We start from the raw sequence: 22,715 nt of genomic DNA on the forward strand, positions 1-22,715 counted from the left end.
CCACCTGGAGGGCGGAGCGGCTTCTGAGGGGCGGGCCGGCACCGCCTCTGAAGAGGGCGCGGTTTGGAGCCGCCTGGTGGTTCTGAGAGCAAGATGGCGCCGGCGGTGCGGGGGCTGAAGAGTTTGGTGTGGCAGAGTGAGTTAGCGAGGGTCTCGCCTCGCTGTTCTTTCGCGCCCGCCCGGGGTCGGCATGTCGGCGGTCTCGCTGTTCTGACGGAGCTGAGGGCGGGGGGAGCCAAGCCGAGCGGAAGCGGGGCGGCAGCGGGAGAGCGCTGCCGGGTCAGGGTGCCTCTGTGCGGAGCCCGGCAGGGCCGCCGTGCTGCTCGTCCTCCGCCGCCTCCTCCGGGGCGGCTCGGGCGGGAAGGGCTCCGACACTGCCGAGGTGAGGCGGACCCGGCCGGGTTCCGCCACCTTGGTCAGGGGGGGCGGAAGTCACCTTCCCACGCGCTTCTCTTCCTTCGGAGCCGGGGGCTCCGCGCGGGGCTCGCGAGCGGCTCTTTGGTTCCTGGCGGAGCTGCAGGATCTCCGGCTGCGTGTCAGGAGGCGGCCGTGCCTTCCTGTCCCGGCAGCGGGCGGCAGGTGCGAGAGCCCTCTCTGTGCCGTGCGATGGTGCTGTTAGCAGCTGTTGTGCCGAGATCACGCGGATTTCTATGAGGGGTAGTTCTAGACTGAATCTGAGCAGAGAAAATAAGTGGAAAAAGGTTGTTTCATCGAAGTTTATCGTCAGTTATGCTGTCCACACGTATTTGAGGGGAGAGTAATTAAAAAAAAAGGGAACAAAGAGAAGAAAAAGCGACTTGTGGGCTTTTAAAAAAAGCATCGATATTTCTTATGACTCAGTATTTCTGCAACTTTTTTTCCCCAGAAGAGTTGCTTATGGGAGAGTTGCAGTCCAGGTGCTTCCTTAGGGCGGTATGGTCTGCTTTTCTTATTTTGTGTCATTTGTTATGTTTTGGGCCTTTTTTTACCACCAGGGTATAGCAGTCTGTTATTCTGTCCAATTGTATCTACTTATTTTTCTTTCTGTCTCTCTTATGTAGAGGGAAAATGCCTTAACTGAATTGAATGGGATAGGTGGTTGGTGTGGAGAATGAGGGAAATGACCCCACAGAGAGGAATGGAGCAGTGCTTATGATTGCTTGTTAGAAACAAATGAGGTGATTTTGAGAGCCTGTAAGCCAGAGTGAATTCTTCAGATAAGTAGCTGCAGGTGGGGACAAAACAAATGGCAGTTTGAATGCTGCAGGGGCAAGTGTGCTGTGTCTGCTACGCTGGTAGCTTGGAATGATTGCTTTTTCATGACGGGATGAAGCTGTGGGCAACTGAACTGTTCATTTGTTAGGGTTGTTTCTCTAGGCAAGTAAGTGAAAGTACTGTATGGGAAAATACCTGACGTTTCAGGTTATGTTCTCAGGCTCTCCATTTACTGAAGAAGATGTCTGTGTAATGCTAAATGCTGGATTACTGGTGAGAGAGTTCTCAGAAAACATAATGAACTTTCACAAAGTTTAAAAAAAAAAAAAAAATAATCCAGATGAGCTCATACACCTTGTGTAGAGACCTGGAAAGAAATGTAAGGAACACAGAGTGTATGAACATGAAGGGGGAAGAAGGGCCTGTATTACACTCTGGGCTTGGGTATGGGTTTTGGTGTATTAGGTTTGGTGTCATGCCAGAGAGCTTTTAACATAAGCAAAGATATTAATGTTTACAAACATTGAAAAAACAGATGTGCTTTTTGTTGCATGTACACCTGCTATTCTGGACCCTTTGACAGTTCTTTCACTTGGCAGGAGGCACAAAATGCATGCTGAAACTGCAAGCTTGTGTATTAGACCTCTGTTAGTACTAGCTCTATATTTGAGTGTGACAGAATGGCTGCTGTTAGACCCAGACAGCAACAGCATCTGAAATTCCTTCTCTGGGGAAGAACAAACAAGAGTAACTGGACTTTGTTACTTTTTTGTTGATAAAAGGATAGGCTCATCAGTTCCCCCAGTTTTCTGACTTCTTCTTAATTTATATATATTACTGATATGATCAAATTTTTGATAAACTGATGTCCCTGCTGTAGAAAGGTGCAACTTGTGGTTCTGGCTATCTCTTAGAGCCAGGGTCTAGTTGTGCCTTACAGCTATTATTGCTACATGTTTTTTAGTCAAAATTTCTTTCAAAGCTCTGATAGCAAGGAAAAATAACAGCTGCCTGTTATAAGGTAACTTTTATTTTGTGAATGGCCTGGGGATTCCTTAGGTTTCTGCTGGAATTCTAGAGAGAGAATGAGCATGTTTGAAACTTGCGTGTGCTGGAAAATAGGTCTGCCTGTTGGTATGTTGGTCTAATGGCTGTTTCTGGAGGACTAACTTAAATTTTTGCATGTGTGCCATCTGTTTAGTGGCACAGTTTACTTGAAGGCAAAGAAACAGAATCCCAGCACAAAGTGAAATATTTACAGGCCTGTGATTGTTTAGAATGATGTCAGCAGAAATAAAAAAAAATTCTTTTTTGGAACAACTTGATATCTCCGATTGTTAACTTGTTTATCTCTCTTCTTTTCTATAGAGCTGAAATCTGCAATATTTGATGACTGTAGGAAAGAGGATGAATGGAAGGTATAGTTGTGTATAAATTTCATTTGATGGATGACTTTATTTTTTGCTTAAAATCTTGCTTGCTTTCCAAACAATAAGAGTATCAGCTCAGGTATTCATTTCTCTAGAACTTCAATTTTGGTGGTATCCAGGAGCAAATGACACTGCTCTGTGATATATGAGCAACAGGATTCAAAAGTGCAAGACAAGCAAGGCCTGAGACTGATGCTACTAACATGTGTGCTGCTTTCAGTGATGCTTGAGCAGTAGTAAAAGTAATAGGAAAGTACAGATAAAATGTCTGCAGGAAGATCATTTGATCCAAGTGTTCATTTTTTTTTTCCTCATTTGCACATTGTTCCTTTATGTCCCACGTTGAGTTTGCTGTCGGTTATCTTGTTTTTCTTACTTACCTTTCAGTGGATGCCCTCAAACAGAATCCCAGGAATGTCTGGGCTGTTAATTGCTTTTGAAATACACTTGGCCATATTAGTCATCTAATTATTATTTGTGTCATTCTTGCAAGATTTTCTTAAAGGACAGTAGACTAGAGAGAACACCTGATTTTTCAATTTCATTAGAGTGTGTTTTGATGTCCATCTTCTAGTGCTTTTTCATTAACATTTTCTAATTCATTTTTCTTGTTGCAATGTAAGCCAATTGATTGGGAAGAAAAACAAACTGACTTCTTCTTTTTGTGTGGCTGATTTTGTTTCTGGATTTTTTTTTTTTGAGTCCAAAATTATTGTAATTAATTCAACTTAGTTAATTCTTGATTCTTTTGTTGGTTCTTGTTGAGTTTCTATGAAGTGTACGCTTGTCGTCTGAAATGTGAGGAAGTAAGCAAGCAGTGGTATAGAATACTGGAGCAATATTGTGGGTTTTTTGTAGATTCTCATGCTTAAGAAGGTATGTAGAGATGGTCAGGAATGCTGAGAGAGCCTTATCACTTCATGAGTCTGAAGGAAGAAGTCTCTGATAGCTGGAAGTAATTATCACCTGCTAAAACATGCAAGAGCCGGGCAAGTAGCGTGGGAACAGAAAGAAGCTGCTTGAGCTGTAAAACAGTTCTAGAAAAAGAACAAATATGCTTCAAAAGGCTGTACAGTAAATTAGGCAGGAATTCAAGACTTATGTATTGAAGTGAAAGGCTGAGGCAGTTTTCTGTAGGAAGTCTAGGGATAAGGTACATATTGAAGATGCAGTTAATCATCTGAAATCCTGTATGCAGGGAGATGCCTTGTGACATTGTTCAAGAATAATTTCCTACTACTACAGTTTCTGTATGCAGGTGATAGAAGGATACAGTGTAAAGAGACATTTTGGAATCAAATTTTCAAGCCAAGGCTCTCAAGAAATAATACGGCTGTACTATACCCAGTCAATTTAATTGTTGTGGGTTTTTTTTTTAAATTTTTAGGTAATTCTTTTGGATGATTACACTACTAAATTACTGTCAATGTGCTGCAAAATGTCTGATCTACTGGCAGAGGGTATCACAGGTAAGTGTAATTCTTTGCAATGCGTGGATCACCATGTCCTGAGATGAAGGGAAAGAATTGAGTTGATGGTACTCTTACAAGAAATTGTCTTATTTTGAGGGTTGGAGGCAAGTAACTGTGGGGTATTACGCTATCAGGTTTGTGGCTTTTAGAATAATCAATTGATTTCAATTAATCTGTTTGAATAAAAAATGAAACACTTCTCTGCCTAGAGTTTCCAAATGTTTTTTTTTTTTTTAATAATTGAAGACTGATTTAAGGCTCATGGTTATTGATGTGGTTTACTTTGTTTGCTTGCTAATGTCAAGAAGATGAGGATGTTATCCATGAAGTAATGGATTTCTCAAGGAGGTTACCTGTCAACTGAAATGAATACAACATCTCAGTAAAGAATTAAGTGAACTATACAGAAACATAAAAGAATAGGTGAACTGTTTTTGTAATGTGTTCTGGTAGTGACTGTTATGCTGCTTTGAATGCATTTGTGTTCATGAGCAGTAGAGTTAGGATACGAAGGTATGGAAACATAAGTGCTTAAGAGAGGATGATAACAGGAGGCTAGACAAATTCATGAGGGAGGTTTGCAAGCAAGTGGATTCAGTGCAGAGATAAGAATTGAAATTTGAGTTATACGTTGCAAGGAAATCTTATGGCTTCTCTATGAAATGAGAGCTTTCTGTAATTAAAAACAAGTGTAACATTAAATGATATCGATTATTGCTTTACCAGTAGTAGAACTGTCAGCAGCATGACAAGTAACTATCCGTTTTCTCTGTAGCTTGGGAGTAATTTCTAGTAGATGTATTTCTTTTCCTTTCATGTGCTGGAGTTACTCAGATGTTCCTTGATGCTGACCACTGTCAAGAGTCAGTTGTGTCAACAGACAGATTGTGATGTATCTTGGCTGTATAGTATGTCTGCTTAGTTAAGACTTGATTTTTGTACACATGCTTAGTAAAAGTGTTTTTCCTGGAGTGAACTTGGTTTCTTTTTCATTCCTTCCCCCACAATAAGAAAAAAAAACAAAACAAAACCAGAAGGCTTTTTTTGTTTGTTTGTTTGTTTTTTGTTTTGTTTTTTTGCTCTAAAGCACTTTTTCTTTATTGTCCTTTCTGTAATGCTTTTCAGGATATCATCATGCCAAGCATACCTTTGAAATTGGAACAGTTAGACAAAATGTAAATCTAATTTTTAATTAGCTCTAGTTTTAGATTTTGAGGAACTTTAGAAAGAACTAGTTATTTTGCACATAAGCAGTGAAGTTGCTTAAAGAAGAGACTGCATGAATAAATGCTTAATTTGTAACCTAAAGGCATGAAAGTTCATTCGGTGGTGTTGTTTACAAGGCTTTTTTTTCTTGTTCCATGTATTCTATGTGACATAATTCTTGCAGAAGAATGGTAGAGGAGCTGTTTACTCTTCTAAGTGTATTGTAATCATGAGTTTTACCTATCCTTTGTGAGAAGCTGTCAGTAGGCATGTGTTCTGTTTATCAGTTTGAAAGGCATCCTTTTCATTGAATTCACTGTTAAAAAGGACTTATCTTTACACATGCAAGCATTTGATGTTTAGTATCTTTTCTCTTACTCAAAATTACTGAGCAACATGAACCTCTGTCTTTTCAGTGTAGTGTACTGCTCTGCTGTATACAGTAAGGATTTGTTTAAACAGAAAAACAAGAGCTGAATGAAAGAGCTGATTTGCTGAAGATGTCTAATTTGTGCCTGTAATTACACTGCCACAAAGCACACAGGAAATGGGCAAACAAAGTACAATAGAGGATAGAGTCCAAGATGATGCTTGCATGGTTTCATTTTCCCCCTCCTTTGATGATCTGGAAGATTAATCTTGTTGAGGCAGTTCTCTTTAAAATAACTCATACTGAACCCCGTAATTTGAGAGTCCTTTTGTTGTCCTGCTTTTCTGGAGGATGTAAGATCTACCTAGTCCTAAATCTGAGTTGACAGAAGGATAAGTGCTGTAAGAGGCCTATGGTAACTTGTATTTAAAACTACAAATAAAAAATAAGTAAAATCAAGGCTCTCCAAGCAGAAGGTGAATACCTGACAGGGATTTTGTGGATAATTTGTGGGACTTTGTTTTTATTGCCTTACATTACAATATGTATGTTTTTTTTGATTGCATGGAGTTCTTAATATCAAAACATAGTATTTCTTATGTTGTAGTGGTGGAGAACGTGCATAAAAACCGAGAGCCTGTTCCACACATGAAAGCAATATATTTCATAACTCCAACCAAAAAGGTTAGTATTTAAAACTAAAGAAGCCCAAAAAACAGCATAACTGTTGATCAAGAGAAGCAATGTTTCATTTTATAGAAGTCAGTAACCTTGCTGACAGAGACGCTGCATCTAGTAATAATGCGATAGGTGGAACAGCTTGCAGTAAGGACTGTAATAGGAGATAGTTGCTACTTCCCAAAAAGTATTGTGAGAAAAAATTTCAGCAGTGCTTAAGTAAAAAATGCTCCAAATGTCCTGCTTTGGTACATGGGGTGATCTTGGCTGAGGCATATGCCTGAGCTTTTGTCATAGTGTAATAATGTGGTTCTTGAATAAAAAATACTACTTTACTTTTTATGTTGCTTTGCAATGTTCTTAAGCTACACTGGGTAATTGAAAGTGTAAGAAGAGAGGGGAGTAACTTCAATATGTGAGGAGAAGCAAATCAATGATATTTTTCTTGCTGACTCTTCCCAAGTCTGTAGATGGTCTTATTGATGACTTCATCAGTAAATCATCCAGCAGATACAAAGCAGCATACGTCTATTTCACTGACAGTAAGTAAGCTTCTGTATTGTAATCTGACTTAGTTATAGTAAATAAGTCATCCTCTTTTCTGTAGCATACTGCATTAATATTTGGGTCTTGTTTCTTTAGGCAGGATTTGAGTCTCAATTAATTAACCATACTTTGGTTGTCAGAACTTTAAGGTGCTGTGGCAATACTCAGCTCTTTCTGTTACCAGTGCTGACCATTCCCATCTCAGTTTTTTACTTCAGTAATCTAGACTTATTTTAAAAATAAATGTGGTTTCTTCTGTGTCAGGAAGTATGGAGGAAGGCAATTAAATTAAAATTATATGCCTTGTATAAATGAAACTACTGAAAAGTATCGATGCATGAGAATTTGCTGTAATGCAGGATCATTTTATCATCAGTTATTGTAGCTGGTTAATTCAGACTTGTGAACTAGTTTTTTTTTGTTGTTGTTTGTTTTTTTTAACCTGAAAGAAGGGACAATGTGGTACCTACATCATCCATTCTAGGGATGCTTCATTGCAGTGTGCAGATATGGTTAATGTGAATGCATTTTGTTTTGCAGTCAGTCTCTGTGATTAAAATGAATGTGGAGAGGAGTAAAATTAAAAGAAGAAAATGTCATGGAATCCTGGCAGTTTCTGTAGATGTTCACGGACAGTGTGCATCTGCTGCTTAAGGGTTGCTCTGCCTGTTTAACCTAGCTGTTAAGTGAAAAATGTATCTCTCAAACCCAAAGTAAAAGGCAATTCTTCTGTTTGGTTTTTATTACTCCCAATCTCAAGTGTATTTTGGTGCTTTGTGTCTTTCTATCATGTGTAGCAGCTTAGAGTGAAAGGACAACTTCTGTACTGTTTCTTTAAGGGATTTGCTAGTTTTGTTCTATAAGTTGCATGTACAAATTATTCAAGCTTATCAGGTGGGTTCCCCTTCCCCCTCTCTCTGGGACAACTATTCTCTGTGCACCACGAGTCTGCTTCTGCCTGGCTGTCATTGACAACAGCTTAGTTGATGAAGGCTGCTGATCTTTTGGTTCTATTTTATACTGAAATTAAATTACAAAACTATTTATTCCACTAATTGGCGTTTTTCAGCAGTTGGGTTTTCTTTCAGAATAGAATCCTTATGTTGATAACTCAAGGAGCTGCGTTTTCTCATAGCAATTATCAAATTACTATCAATGTCTCCAGGCATCTTGTTTATCTGATGCTGGTGCAGCATTTTTTGGTATCACTACTGAATATATACTGTTCTCTTTAACTTCTTTTTTTGTTGTGTGTTGGCTAGCTTTCAGCATGAGCTTTTATTAAAGCTTCTCTGAGAGAGCGAGAGCTTTACTGTCACTTTCAAGTCTGTGTAGTATTTGTCATCCAAATGCTATTAAATTTTCTTTTTTTTACTGGGATGTAACACAGCCTGTAAATGTAGTGGAATGCATTTCTGAAATCTCTACTTTTGGTATATTGGTGGTTTGTTTCATGGTATATTTGTCTTTTAACCTTCTTGTAGCATAGGATGTACTTTGTCTCTTTTAACTGCAGAAATTTTTGCTTAGGTACAACTGATATCCTTCACTGTTGTAGATTGCTAGCAAATGTTCTAACTTCACCTACCAAAAGCTAGTAAAAGATGACAAGCGGTGTTTGTTTCAAAAGAGATCTCAAGCAAAATATGGTTATAAGTGTTATTTTACTCTAGGAGTTTCAGCAGCTTGCTTATTTTACTGTAAATGGCTGTTAATTACTATTCTGAAAGAAAAAGAGAATTCAATTACATACTAAACTGTTAAGTTTAGTGAGAGCTGTAGGGTCAGAACTTGAAGCTACAAAGAAGTTGTAATAAAAGCATATGAGAAAGATGTCATTTTTGGGAAGCAAGTTTTACTTAGGAGGTTTTGAGAACTGTGAGTTAAGCAAATGACTTAAGTTGTAGCTGGAATGTGTGCAGAAGATTTTTAGCTTAGTGTCTTTTTCTCTAGCTTGTCCTGACAACCTCTTCAATAAAATTAAGTCTTCCTGTGCCAGATCAATAAGGAGATGCAAGGAAATCAGTGTTTCCTTCTTCCCATATGAATCTCAGGTAAGTGTTACTCTTGAACTCAACCACACTTGATATCTTGTAAGACTGTTTTCTAGTGTTGTTGATTTTAATAGGTGATTTCCATTTAATTATTATCTGATTTTTGCTCATTATCTGATTTTTTTGCTCACAAACATTGTTTGTGAGGCTTGTTACTGTTTTGATGTATTTCCTGTGTTTGCTCGTGTTTTTCACTGGAAAACACATGCTCTTGTACCCCAAGATTTGCTGTTTGCATACCGCCTCTCTTCTAAACTTGGAATTAGTTATCACAGAGGTGATAGAGTAGGAATCTGTGCTGAAAGAGAAGGAAAGTATTCTGGTTTGTTTTGAAGCAGTGAATCTTGTTACTGCTTATGGTGTGATGTTATTTTGACGGACTTAGGTAGGTTGGTGCACAGAGGTAGGAACAGTTAGAATTTGAAAGCTTGTTACCCAGTGAAAATTGGAAATGAAGAGCAAACAGATTAAGAGAACTGAAGATGAAGAAAAGCAGAACAAAATGAAAACCTCCCTAAGAAAAGAGAAGAACATAAAAATAGCCAAGTTGTTACAGGGTTTTGTTTTTGGTTTTTTTTTTTTAATTGCTAGGGAAACAAGGGAACTGCCAGTGATGAAGTGTTTTCAGTATTGAAAGTGTGAGTGCTGTGTTGAGAAATAACTTGTTGCCAATGTGTGCATAGTCTGATACAGGAAGCTGAAATGCACTCTAATTCCTCATGCAGTCTAACCCCCAAACCATGTCAGCTCTTGGGAACTGCAGAACTAACTGTAAATAGCTTTTCAACAAGTCTCTTCTGACATCTGACATTTTATTAAGACAAATACAGAGGAGCACTTGGTCTCTTAATGTTTTCTTGTTTGTTTTCTATTCTTGTTGAGTTGTGAGAATATTTTGAATCCTTAGGAAATGAATGGAGAATGTGAAGTGCTTTTTCCTAATTTGGACTCGCTGTACCTGCTTTCTTTGGTGATGGAGTAATTAATCAGACTGAACTCTGGGAGAAGTCCAGGTGATTATCAACCCCAAAGAAGCAGACATCCTTATCTGGATGGAAGTTTTCTGGCTCCATAGTTGAGTTCCTCTGAAGTTGGAGAAGTGCCTTTTACAGACAGTGGAATTATTTCTGTGCTTGCATTTCACTTAGTGAACTGTTGAAAAAGTAATTCTATGTGGTATTAAGTATCTTTCATCGAGGTCTAATACATGTATAGAGTTGGATTTCTTAGAGGTTTGTTTAACAGAACTGTATGCTGAGTAACTTCAAACACAAAATACAAGCAGGTCATCTTTTAACAGATGTTTTAGAAGTGCACAATGACACCTGCTTTCCTTTTTTCCTTGGTTGTGCTTTATGTAGGTATTTACCCTCAACGTCCCGGATGCATTCTATTGCTGTTACAGTCCAACTCTTGAAAATACAAAGGATAAAGATGCTGTGATGGAAGCAATGGCTGAACAAATTGTTACCTTGTGTGCCACTCTAGAAGAGAATCCAGGAGTGCGATCTAAAAGGTGGGGTATTTATTTGTGTAGTTGCTTTAACTTTTGCCACATTATTTGATAAGAGCTCAAGGCTACAGAATGGTTTTATTTACTGTGGAATACATCTGAGCTTTGTTAGGGGGTACAGAGTAGCAGTTTTGAAATCAAAATAAGCGCATGAAACGATGCTCAAATGACTTTCTGGAAGGTGATGTCCTTGTAACCTGTTACTCTTCTCAAAGGTAAGGAAGCAATAACTGTTTCACTGTGTGTTCTTGTGTTTCTTTTTTGTTTGTTTGTTTTTCTTTTCCAAAAGGAGGAGAGAACCAGAAAGTTTTCAAGTCTGAAAGTTTTATTTGTGGTTTAACCACAGATTTATCTTGTGACCTTAGAGTTAATTTTTGGGGGGAAATTTGTAATTGAAATACAGATGCGTCATGCAACTTCGCTTGAAGCACAATCCTTTGGAAAGCAGGCAGAGCTAATTATGGGCTTTTAAACATTACCTTTGGGCTTTTGACTGTGTGGTGGCTTTTGGCTCAAGTGCACATCTCCCACACCTCAGAAGTTCTGGTGCTGGGCCACAAGACTAGGAAATCTTTTTAAATGAAGCATTTGAATGTGTTGATGACGTGATTTAAGTTGTTTTTGTTTCTTATCTTCCCAGCACACCTTCAGATAATGCCAGCAGGCTTGCACAGCTTGTTGAAAAGAAGCTTGAGAACTACTACAAAACTGATGAGCAAAGCCAAATAAAGGTAAAAAGTGAACTAAAATGTTTGTTACTGAAAAACAAACAGTTTATGGAGGATGTTCAGTCAGTTGCTTTGACAAAAATAGGTTTTATTTGTTTGTTAACGCAAGTAATTGGCATTAAGCTGTTATGTACATAAGCCTCTTCCTAGAGGTAGCAACCTAGAGGTGTGGCATATTTGTATGTAAGTAAATGCAGTTTGCACTTTATTGAACCACTTAATTGTCCTTGGAAAGTTGTAGGAGATGGTGGAGACCTGAAGAGAAGGTAAAACTTCTGTCTTAATACTATTTTTTGTGGCTTTATGTAAGAAGGACTTTGCTACATAAGTGAAGTCGCTCCCTTAGAGGGATTTATTCTCCACAAAGATGTGCTCTTTCACATAAGTAATGATTCTGATGTATTCCTACATCACGGGCAGTAGCCTCAACACAGAAGTACAGGGAAAACCACTGTGTCTTGGTGGCATTGCACGCTGCTGCAGAAATATGTGTATCTGATGCTATTGCCATTCTACTAAACCCCAGGATGAATGTTTGGATGCTTTAGTGCAGACTTTTTCCTGTATTGCAGCTGGAGATTAATAGTGGACTCTGAAATACAAATTCAAACCATGTCTGTGTTTGTGTATAGGCAGTGGGAGGCCTTAAGAGCTTGCTTGTGTGTTTTATTTTTATTTACTTAACTGTACTGTTTTGGTTTTTGTGCAAACGTTTGTTTCCATTTATGCTGATAACATTCAGACTGTATTTTTTCAGTTAAGAAAGATTCCTTAGCAATAGGAGACTTTAAAAAAAAAAAGTGTATAGTGATGTAATTTACTGTAAATAAATTTAGGATGGACAGTACAAAAATCAATGCTGCTTAACCTGATGTTTACTTGATGGCTCTCTAGGCTAAAACCCACTCACAATTAATAGTAATTGATCGAGGCTTTGACCCAGTATCAACTGTCCTTCACGAACTCACGTTCCAGGCTATGGCGTATGATCTACTGCCAATTGAAAATGATACTTACAAGCAAGTACTTCTTTAAGCACTTTATTCTTGATCATATCTATGGAATTGTTTAGCTGAACTGCAACCTAGGTATTTGTAGCTGCTTATGGTATGTAGGGATTGCTTAGATTAGTTAATAGTCTTCCTCGGGGATTTTTAAGTTGGTTCTATTAGCTTCCTTATTTCATTAGGTGGGACTTAATTAACATTTTTGCTCAGCTTGATGCTAACAAATAACATTGTTTTTTGTTTTTTTTTTTCAGTTGTCTGCTTAAGTAAATCTGTAGTGTCAGTTGTTTTATTTTTGCATTTAAAAAGCACATTGGAACTCGATAGTGGACTTGAATCAAAGCTCTGAGTGCGCAGTCAGATTCCAGACTGCCTTGCTTGGTGTAGTAAAGCAGACAAGGCTACTGAGAGGACAAAAACCTTGAGGAAAAAGCTCTATTGCCCTTTTTCAGGAACATTCACTTTTATAGCTCCAGTCATCTAATTTGTGTAGTGGTTGCAGTTTTACATGTTTCCACCTGAAGTGCTCACTTAGGTCTTGAGTTAAAATGTGTTATTTAATTACTAATTGGAGTAGTGACACTGTTTCAATGATTTGCTGTTGGCTTGTCCTGACACCAAAGGTGTTTGAGTTTTTGCTTTCTGATCAGCCACTACAGCAAATCAGTTTAGATTCTCACCGTTCAATCGAACAAACAAGAATGTTTATTTTTTGTTATATGAAATCAGTGTTTCTGACACTGAATTACTTGTATTTGGGATGTAACAAAGGTATTTCTAGGTAGAGTCACAATCTGACTTGCATAACTAATCTTGTAACTTTTCTCTTATTTTTCTGCATTCTGGCTGCACACATTATATATGTGAGTTTCTGTAATTGAAAATGTTTTGTAATATGATAGTTCATTGCTTTCTTCTGTATGTTTGTTTGTAGAAAAGTCGTTTTCTAATGTTTTGAAGCGTATTACTTGTATAGGTGAAATAGTTTGTACTGCTTCATTTATTCTGTGGATGAAAGGGACTTTAATTTTCCTTCAGGGTTAGAGTATACTTTATATTTGGTACAAAAAGCTGCACTTCTTAATATGTATTATTTCAAAACCAAATGTATTTTAAAAGCTGATGAGGAATTGATGTGCATGTAAATGTATCGTTGAAACTGTAGTTGCTGTTGATTTAAAAAGAAATCCAGGAGTACTGCCCTGAAGAACCATTCTGAAAATCATATATTCTTGTGTATTCTAATATACAATCTGTAAAACGTAGATTTAGTTCTATTTCAGACCATAGCTTGATTTGATAGCTTGATTTGTAAGTGAAAACAAGTGTGTGTTACTGTTACTGCCACCTATGTTGATTGAATTATAATCATTAATACTCCCTAGAAAGTTATTAGAATGAAGAAAAACAATAAATAGTAGAAAACTTAAGAAATTCAACCTGAATGTTCTTTCTGAAGATACAAAGCAGATGGGAAGGAAAAGGAAGCAATCCTGGAAGAAGATGATGAGCTCTGGGTGAAGATGCGGCACAAGCACATTGCAGACGTAATAGAGTACGTATTTGAATTAATGAGCAGTAGCTAAAAGTACAGTTACCAAGGTTTCTTTCAGAGGGGGTTGGCTGAGCTGTAAAAAAAACAGTGGAAGTAGTGAAAATAGCTTGTAAAATAGTCTTTGTACTGTTGAATACTTGATGCCAAGAAGAAAGTGTATTTTAAGAAGCAGCATGTATGGAGAGAAATGCAGGTCTGTTAACACTCAACAGAATGCCTAAATATACCTAGAATACCTGAAGTAAAATATTTTCCCAACAAATACTGTAAACTGGTTAAATCCAAAGGGATTTAACAAAAAGTGCTAACAAGTTATTTGCATTACGTCATTTGTAGCAATATTTAAAAAAAAAAAAAAAGCTTGTCTAATTTCCTTTTTCTTTGTGGAAAAAGGCTTTTCTCTCTATGTGAAACTTGAATTTGGAGCTTTTACTTTCAGTCAGAAGTTCTCACTGCTCAGTTCCTATAAGATTTTAATGAAACACCCAAGAATTACAGTCCTGTTGTATCTGATGATTTTCAATTTCTGCACAGGGAAATATCTCAACTGTTGAAAGAAGTTTCATCGAAGAAGAAAGCAGCAGAAGGAAAAGTAAGTTGAGTGTTGTTTTTTTCCTCTTAATTTGTGTTCAGCTGATTAGATCTATGTAATTCATGTCTATTGCATGGAGAGAAATGTGAATATACACAGATAAACCTGTAACTCTTGCAATGTTTGAAAACTGCAAAACAGCAACAGGAAGGGAAATAACTGTCTAAGATGGGGATGGAAAACTCAACTTATTTGTTTCTTTGCAGTTAACGTTATCCAGTCTGGCCCACTTAATGAAGAAGATGCCACAGTATCGTAAAGAGATCACTAGGGTAAGGAGCATTTCATTACTACAGCTTAGTGGTAAGTCTTTTATACTCCATAATTATGTTATTGATGTCTAGGTTTATTCTGTCACTTCCTTGTTGAGTGCAATATGTAACTTTTCTCCATATTATGTTAATTACTAGAAATTTTTGATAAGAACCTGTTTCCAAGTGTTTCATTTTAACACTTCAACATGCTTAATTGTTTTTACTACTTGTGTGCTCAAATCATTGAAGATAGCAGAGCAGTTAGGGTTTTAAAAGTATTATGGGGGGGTCAGTCTTTACGTAAAAGGTGAAATATAGAAAATGTCTGATGACAGTGAATAACAGTTGAAGACTGAGTTTGGTAATTGATAAAAGTGATTACTTATATGTTTAAAAAAATCAATAAAGAACAAGCTATGACACTGGATTTTCTGTCTCCTAGCAAGTTGTCCATCTTAACATAGCAGAAGACTGCATGAACAAGTTCAAAGCTAACATAGAAAGGCTTTGTAAAACTGAACAGGTATGTGTGAAACAGGCCGGAGGGAAAAAAAAAAACAACCAGCAACCCCATAAAACTGGTGCAAATGTAACTTGGTTGTTTTTGGAAATAGGTGCTGATATACATTATAGATACACATATGTATAATATGTAGTGTATACGTCTGTAACATTTATTATAGTGTATCTATATATACTAAGTATGTTACAAATTCAATAATTTTATATAATGTTGTAAAATCTATCTGTGTATATGGTTGAACATCCTTTTTTCTTGTTACATTTGGAGTCAGTAATACTGGAATGTAATTAAATGTGCAAGATTCTTAATGATTAAGGTGTTGCTGTTAGAGTTGTCTTTGCATTTGAATCTAGCTGATCTGTATGAAGGTTACTTTCATATTTTCTTTCTATTCTCCAGTGTAGTTGCCCTACTATGTTCTGACAAAGGAAACATTTTCTAAATATCTGAGCAAAGCACGTGCTTGAATTACAGTTGTAACTACAGTTATACTAGCAGTCTTAATTAAAAACAAAATTTGTTTTAATGTAAAGTTTGGATTACTGCATCAAAAGAGGGTGGCCAGCGGGGAGAGGGAAGTGATTGTCCCATCTCTGCCCTGCCCTAGTGGGGCTCCATCTGGACTGCTGTGTCCAAACCTGGAGGCCTGGTCAGAGGAAGGATGCAGAGCTGTTGGAGTGGCTCCAGAGGAGGGCCACAAAGATCATCAGAGGTCTGGAGCACCTCTCCTATGAAGAAATGTTGACAGAGCTAGGCTTGTTCCTCTTGGAGAAGAGAAGGCTCAGGGGAGACATTGCTGCATCCTTCACATATTTGAAGGGAGGTTAGATGAGGCCGGGTTAGATGAGATCCTGGTCAGTCACGTTTAGTGGCTGGCAACCCTGCTTGTGGCAGGGGGATTGGAACTAGGTGAACTTTATTCTCCATCCCACCTAAGCCATTCTGTGGTTGTACTGTAATTCGACAGATTAAAATATTTTCTAATTGATATTTTGAAAGTGTTTTGAGTTACAGAATATTACAATTTTGGAGGAGAGGAGAGAGATAATGTAGTTTTTATTGTAGCTCGGAAGGAATCTATAACAACCTGACATCTTGTCTCTAAAATACTGATACATCAGTGGCTGTAGCTGTTGCATTTCAGCTGCTGGCTCATCCCTCTTACGCAGATGGAATGTCTTATATAATTTTTAGGAGAATTTAAATCTGTTTTGCCTGATCTATAGTCTAGGATCTTTTCCGATGTCCAGTGCAAACTGAATTGCAATTTTTCAACTGCATAATATAGTATTATTGTAATTGTGTAATTCTTGAAATAATTAAGTTGAAATCTTTTCATAATGAGTTTAAATGGATGTCTTGTTTTTTTTTTTCCCTGTGATGTACGGTTTCATAAAAATGTATTTCAAAACAGACAAAAACTACACTTCACTTAGATGACTATTCACTAACATTATTTGCTTTCTTTTTAATCCAGGATTTGGCTCTTGGAACTGATGCAGAAGGTCAAAAAGTGAAAGACTCCATGAGAGTCCTCTTTCCGGTTCTGCTCAACAAAAGTCACGACAGCTATGACAAAATTAGAGCTATTCTCCTGTATATCTTCAGCACAAATGGTACGTTGAGCTGCCTTGCTTTTTATCTCAGTATTATGGAATAAATCTGAAATTTTATGGTCGAGCCCAGTATTTTTACTGAACTTAAGCAGCTGGCTAAGTTTGAAACAAATGCTATCTATGCTTTGTAGCTTCTCTCCCCACGTATGACATGAAAGATAATAAAGATACAGTTGATAAAGAAATATGGATTTAAATACAAGCAGAGATCATATTCTTTAGTATCAGTCTTGTGCTTGAATGTGTACAATCTAATTTTTCTCCTTATGCAATACTGGAGGTGTTAAAGGAGGAGCTCAGTGTCCAGTGCGACAATGGGGAATAATTTGTACTACCAAAATAGTTAAAATCTGGAATGTAGGTTTAAAGAATCTTTAACAATACTGAGTTGTGTTGTCATAAGAGCAGCTCTGAACAAAGTTATTATCTAAGATACAGATTGTGCTAAAATTATTGTGTGATGGCTAATCAAAAAACAAACAAACAAAAAACCCAACCAAACGAAAGTAATAATAATAATAAAAAAAAAAAAAAACAGCCTGGAATGCATAAAGTAAAATTGGTCTCGCTGACTGTCATGTGGTAACAAAGTCGTATGTTTTTCTTATTTCAAAGGAACTACCCAGGAGAACTTGGACAAGCTGATCCAGAATGTACAAATAGAAAGTGACAGTGATATGATAAGAAACTGGGAATACCTTCATGTCCCTATTATCTCTTCAGTAAGATTTCTTTTTAAATGTCCTGCTGTCCAAGCACTTGCCTACAACTTTCAGCAACTCTTACATCAGCAGTATTGATCAGGATTCTTTTTTTGGAAGCAAGCAATTACTCAGTGCTCTTGCTCCCATGATGTGTCTGTGAACAATTGACACGAGCAGTTTTCAAAGAGATACCTATAATGCTTCCTCTGAAACCATCAGATGAGGTGACTTGAGCTATTTGGTTTTGGGAAGTGCTTCTTCACTCAATTACTTGTCTCTGAGAGGTGTTCTTCTAGGACATCCTGAGTTTTTGTGGCACGATTATCTGTAGAATGATTTTCAATTATGCAATGGTATGATTGTAATGGACGATCATTTCTTTAAAACTTCCTACTGACTTCCCCACCTGCTGCAAACTTTTAAAGTTTCAATGAAACCCAAATGTCCTGTACAATATAATTAACATTTTGAAAATCTCTTCAGCCAGCTGTTCAGCAACAAAAGCAACCAAGGAGGGACCGCTCTGCAGAAGAAACTTTTCAACTCTCTAGGTGGACACCTCTTATAAAAGATGTTATGGAGGTAAACTTGACCCATTAATTATTTTGTGAGCACACTGCAGAGAGATACTAAGTGTGCAGCTGTATTCAATCTTTTGAAATTCCATAACATTATATATTACTTCTGTTTAGTAATGACTTCTAATTTCTTGATAACTAGAGTGCCATGTGACTTGTAGTTTGGCATAAGGTTGAAGGAAATAAAAGTGAAAGTATATTTTGAACTGCCTACCAAGTAATTGGTAATATTCTGTGTAATCTGGATGTTACCTGCTTCTGTTGTTATTTTGGTTTTCCTTCAGAACGTGTTCAATTTGTAATGCAAACCATAACTGTGGATTGGTAGAGGCTGGAAAACAGTGCTTGGCATCAGTTTGATGTCTGGCAGAACAGAGGGGTTGCTAGGTCTTTATTCTGACCCAGTGCAGTCATTTGCAGGTTTTTGCTAACTTGATCAATTCATTTACCTAATGGCCCTTTAAGGGTTTATTACTTCTCTCACATAATCCTCTGGAATAAATAAGTAAACCAGCGTGATTGCAGATGGAAAACTACTAGGAATACCTAAATGATTACATCAGTGTTCTTTTTTAGAAAGAAAACGTGTACTTCCATTTCCTAATGATGTGCAAAACCCTTAGAACAATTTTTAGCATTATGTAGTGTAATATTTTGCCATACTGGAACACTGTTGGAATGTTGGTTGCCATTGGTTTTTCTGAGAAATTGCATTAAGTTTCCAGTAAGAATGGCTAACAGGAGTTGAAACTCAATGGACTTTTGTTTTCCATGGCTTTTCAAAGTGAGTCGTTGTCTTTCAGGATGCTATAGAAAACAAACTGGATTCAAAAGAGTGGCCTTATTGTTCCCAGTGTCCTCCTACCTGGAATGGCTCAGGAATAGTGAGGTAAACTAACTTTTTCAGAAGTAAATTTACCTATTTCATGACATTTCTGTCAAATATGTTGCAAGGTACTATATGCAAGCTAATTTTATAAGTGTAAAAATTCATATAAGCTAGTACTTGAAGTGTAAAACTCCCTTTTTTTTTTTTTTTTTTGACTCATCTAAAACTTGATTGTTAATGTAGTAACTCTCCTTAGCCTTGGGTAGTTTATTATTTAGACTTACTTTATTTAGCTTTTTTTGCCTCACATTTAGAAATGCATTTCCATGTTCCCAGTAAGAGAAGATTGAAATACTTTTAGTAGGTTAGTGTGAAGTTTTAATAATGGACGATTGTACTGTGACTTAAGCATAATGAATTCTTTTCACTACTTCTGACAGTTACTTCTGCAGTGGTGTTTGGTGGCATCGTTCTTGAAAATAATGCCTTGAGTTTCATATTCAACCTCTGCTGCTTATTTGCATGATTACAATACGTAACTGAACCGTGTTATAGGGGTTGTTTGCTCAGCAGCGCTGAGAGGGAATGATGGATTTTTTTCTAGCTTAGTAAATTGTACTTTTCTGCTTTGTCCTAGTAGTTCTTGAATTTCCAGGCTGGTATCTGCCAACTTGACGGTGTTACCACTTTTAGTAGTATTAATTACCTCTTCTCAGCTGTGTCACCATTTAATAAGTGTTCCTACTGTTGAAGAAATGGATTTTTTTTGCTCATAATACTAATTAGATGCTGGAATTCATAGGGAGTGAAGCATGACACTTATACTAGGAGTTGAGTACTCACTGGAATTTGTGTTTTCTATGAGACAAGGCTCAAGATACACAGTCTTAGGAAAATAGTTCTGTTTCCTCCACTGTTTATCACTTTGCTGGTGTGTCCTTATGTTCCTGGACTTTCACTAGAATGATCAGTGCAAGGAAATAATCCAGTCATAGAATGGCTTAGGTTGGAAGGGACTGTAAAAATCATGTAGTTCTAACCTCCACATAGTCCATTCTCCAAATCCACAGCTTTCCAGTTCAGAGATAAGGATGTGATGCAGGATGATGGCTATGATAAACATAGCCCATAAATCAAATCCCTCTGCACTGTAACCACTTCTTTGTCTTATAAGCTGATGAAATTGGATGATAGTTTATGCAACCTAGCAAAGAGATTGAGTGCTGATGGTGTAATTTGAATCTACTATTAGTGTTTGTATACATATATAAATTGCAGAATATGTTTTAAGTGCTTTGTTTTTTCTTTTCCTAGATTTCTGAATCTTTCTTGATAACAGACAAATATTCTTAGTTTTATTCTGCTCACAGAGACTGTAAGACTTAGGATTTTAGCTTTTTCAAATGAACTTTGAAAGCTGCCACTGTAACTGGTAGCAGGCAGAACTAAGCTTCTTAGTAGAGAAGCAATGAGGGTTTTGCTTTGTATTTATTTTCCCTTTTGATAGTGGAATAGCTTCTGTGTAATGTTCTAACTTACTGCTGTAGTTAACAGTTATCTGAATTTTGCTGTATGAGCTGTTGCTGCTGTTAAGTGTATCATTTTTACAGACAGATAGATCATTACAACTGTGTAAATGTTGTGGAATGCATTGCAGTGCTCGCCAGAAGCCTAAAGCTAGCTATCCAGATGAGCGAAGGAGTAAAGCCAGGTTGATTTTATTTGTGATTGGAGGAATTACGTACTCGGAGATGCGCTGCGCTTATGAAGTTTCTCAAGCCTTCAAGTCTTGTGAAGTTATCATTGGTAAGCCTAGCTTGGGGAAGGGGAGGGGTGGTAAGCAGTGATTTACTTCAAGCACAAGTATGTAGTCGTGAAATGCTTTCCTGTTAAAAACAGGAGCTTTTTTTTTTTCACTGGAAGTTGATTCTGCTAAGTAATGCTACAGCCAATATATTATTTTAAACTAGACATTTAAACTGAAAAGTTACTTCTATCTAGAGTGATTGAAGATCGGGTTTTTCTTTCACAATAAAAATGGATAAATTATTATGGGTAAATTATTTTTGAAAACTATGGAAAAATCATCATGAATTATCAGAGGAAATATATTATGATAGTATTGTAGCCTGATGTATAGCAAAAATGATTAAATGGACTTACACAGCTGCACTTGCATATTACTGCAATTTCTGTGATGTTTCTGTGTAAAACTACTGTTCATGATAATGTAGTGCAGGTATTTTATTGATTTTTAGGAGAAAGCCTGTCACTAACTCTGCCTCTGACAGAATGGGCAGATTTCCTGCAGTCTGTTGGATAGAGCTGGGGGGGGGGGAAGGGAGGGTGGCAGGTTAAAGCCAGCGGTTCAAACCACTCAGAGTAGAGACTTGAAACTGGTGTCCAAACTAAGTGTTGTAAGTTTGCAGTGTTTGCCACCTCCTCTTCGCTTCTCCAGTCTCTCCTGGTCCTGAAATACTGGCAGGCTTCATTTAAGGGCAAGGGGCAGAGTGTCAAGAGACATGGCTTTCTTCTCAATACCTTTGGTGTGTGGAAGAGAGATGCTATCTAATCATGACAGTTTAATTGTTATGATGCTTTATAGGACACATAAAAATGTTTTGAACTGTTGTACTTTTCTGATGACCAGGTACAGAAAAAAACACAAGTGTATTATCTTCTATCTGATACTTATATGTATATATTTGTGTGTATAATATTTAGCTATGTATGTATTTGTTACAAAGCTGTGGTTTTTACTATATATTTTTTAAGAGGGAATGATTGTAAATCATACCTGCATCAGACTGAAATTGCTGTTTTGTCAGGTTCTACACATGTTTTGACTCCTAGAAGACTACTGGATGAAGTCAAGAGCCTTAATAAACCAAAGGATACAGTCTGCATTAAGGATGAGTAGGAATGGGCGTGATGCTTTACGCATCAAACAGTGTAGAACATGTACATATTCTCACACTGCTGGCTCTTCCAGTGTAGTGGGACACAGTATGTTTCTGACTAATTGAATGTCACTTTAAATTATGAAGTTGCTGCTTTTTTGGGGGGAAGTAGAAGGCAGAAGGGGAAAAAATAATAAGGGTGTGCTTTTTGAGAAGGTTACATTCATTCCTAATAAATTATATGAAAGTTATTCAGATTATATATGAACTGTAGTTGTTTTTGAAAACTGTGAAGCATTTTTCTAAGAGTTGGTTGAATTAAAAAGGCTCCAGGCACTTAAAGGTGATGTCTCTGATGTTGTCTCTGTAAAATAACTCATTGGAAACATTAACTGCATGTCATTGTTAAAATACTTTTTCTTTTTTCAGATGGTAGTGGGTAGGTAGAAATATAATCATGGACATATCAACCAGTTCTGATTTCAATAAATAGCTTTGGATAAATGCAGTTAATTGTGGACTGAACTGCGCTGTGTATTCAAGTACGTGCAGGAATTATTTCTAAAGCTTCTCAAATACAATTTCTTATAAACTCCTTTTTTGTGTCTACGTAGTCCATCTATTTAAGAACCAAAATTCCCTATGACAGTATTCTACTGGTTCCCAAACAATGTAAAAAAATAATAATAATAAAAAAATTAACGAAGCTTAAATTTCTCGGGGAGAGGGGGAAGAGAGGAGAGGAAAAGAAGGGAAAGTAGATGTTTACTCTTTGTCAGTACTTGATTTTTTTTTTTTTTTTTAATAAAGGAGCAAACTATCATCACAACATGATCTATTCAGAGAATTTACTGTTCTCTTCTTTGTCTGTATATGTTTGTGTTAAAGTGGATCAAATAAATTGTATTCTGTAATACTGCTAATGTTTGTTTGTATTAAAAAGTTATTTAAGTGCAAATTTAATAA

General features: G+C 37.0%; 1 protein-coding gene across 2 annotated transcripts; it reads left to right on the forward strand.

Moving 5' to 3' along the window:
- The first annotated feature begins 19 nt into the window (after positions 1-19).
- STXBP3 (syntaxin binding protein 3) lies at positions 20-22,416 on the forward strand. 2 transcript variants are annotated; one of them, XM_052665891.1, is made up of 19 exons: positions 20-136; positions 2,563-2,612; positions 4,012-4,093; positions 6,280-6,356; positions 6,814-6,892; positions 8,850-8,950; positions 10,312-10,466; positions 11,104-11,194; positions 12,086-12,210; positions 13,658-13,753; positions 14,288-14,345; positions 14,552-14,617; positions 15,042-15,122; positions 16,600-16,738; positions 17,354-17,460; positions 17,926-18,024; positions 18,824-18,909; positions 20,507-20,655; positions 21,678-22,416. In XM_052665891.1, exons 1-19 carry the CDS (start codon positions 94-96, stop codon positions 21,767-21,769), a joined length of 1,776 nt encoding a protein of 591 aa, XP_052521851.1. In that variant the 5' UTR covers positions 20-93; the 3' UTR covers positions 21,770-22,416. The 2 variants fall into 2 exon arrangements, with proteins under 2 accessions (XP_052521851.1, XP_052521852.1); XM_052665892.1 differs by lacking the exon at positions 4,012-4,093 and having other exon boundaries at positions 66-136.
- The last annotated feature ends 299 nt before the right edge of the window (positions 22,417-22,715 follow it).

This window comes from Tympanuchus pallidicinctus, unplaced genomic scaffold (assembly GCF_026119805.1).
Source record: "Tympanuchus pallidicinctus isolate F22 unplaced genomic scaffold, pur_lepc_1.0 scaffold7, whole genome shotgun sequence".
NCBI classification, from domain to species: Eukaryota; Metazoa; Chordata; class Aves; order Galliformes; family Phasianidae; genus Tympanuchus; species Tympanuchus pallidicinctus.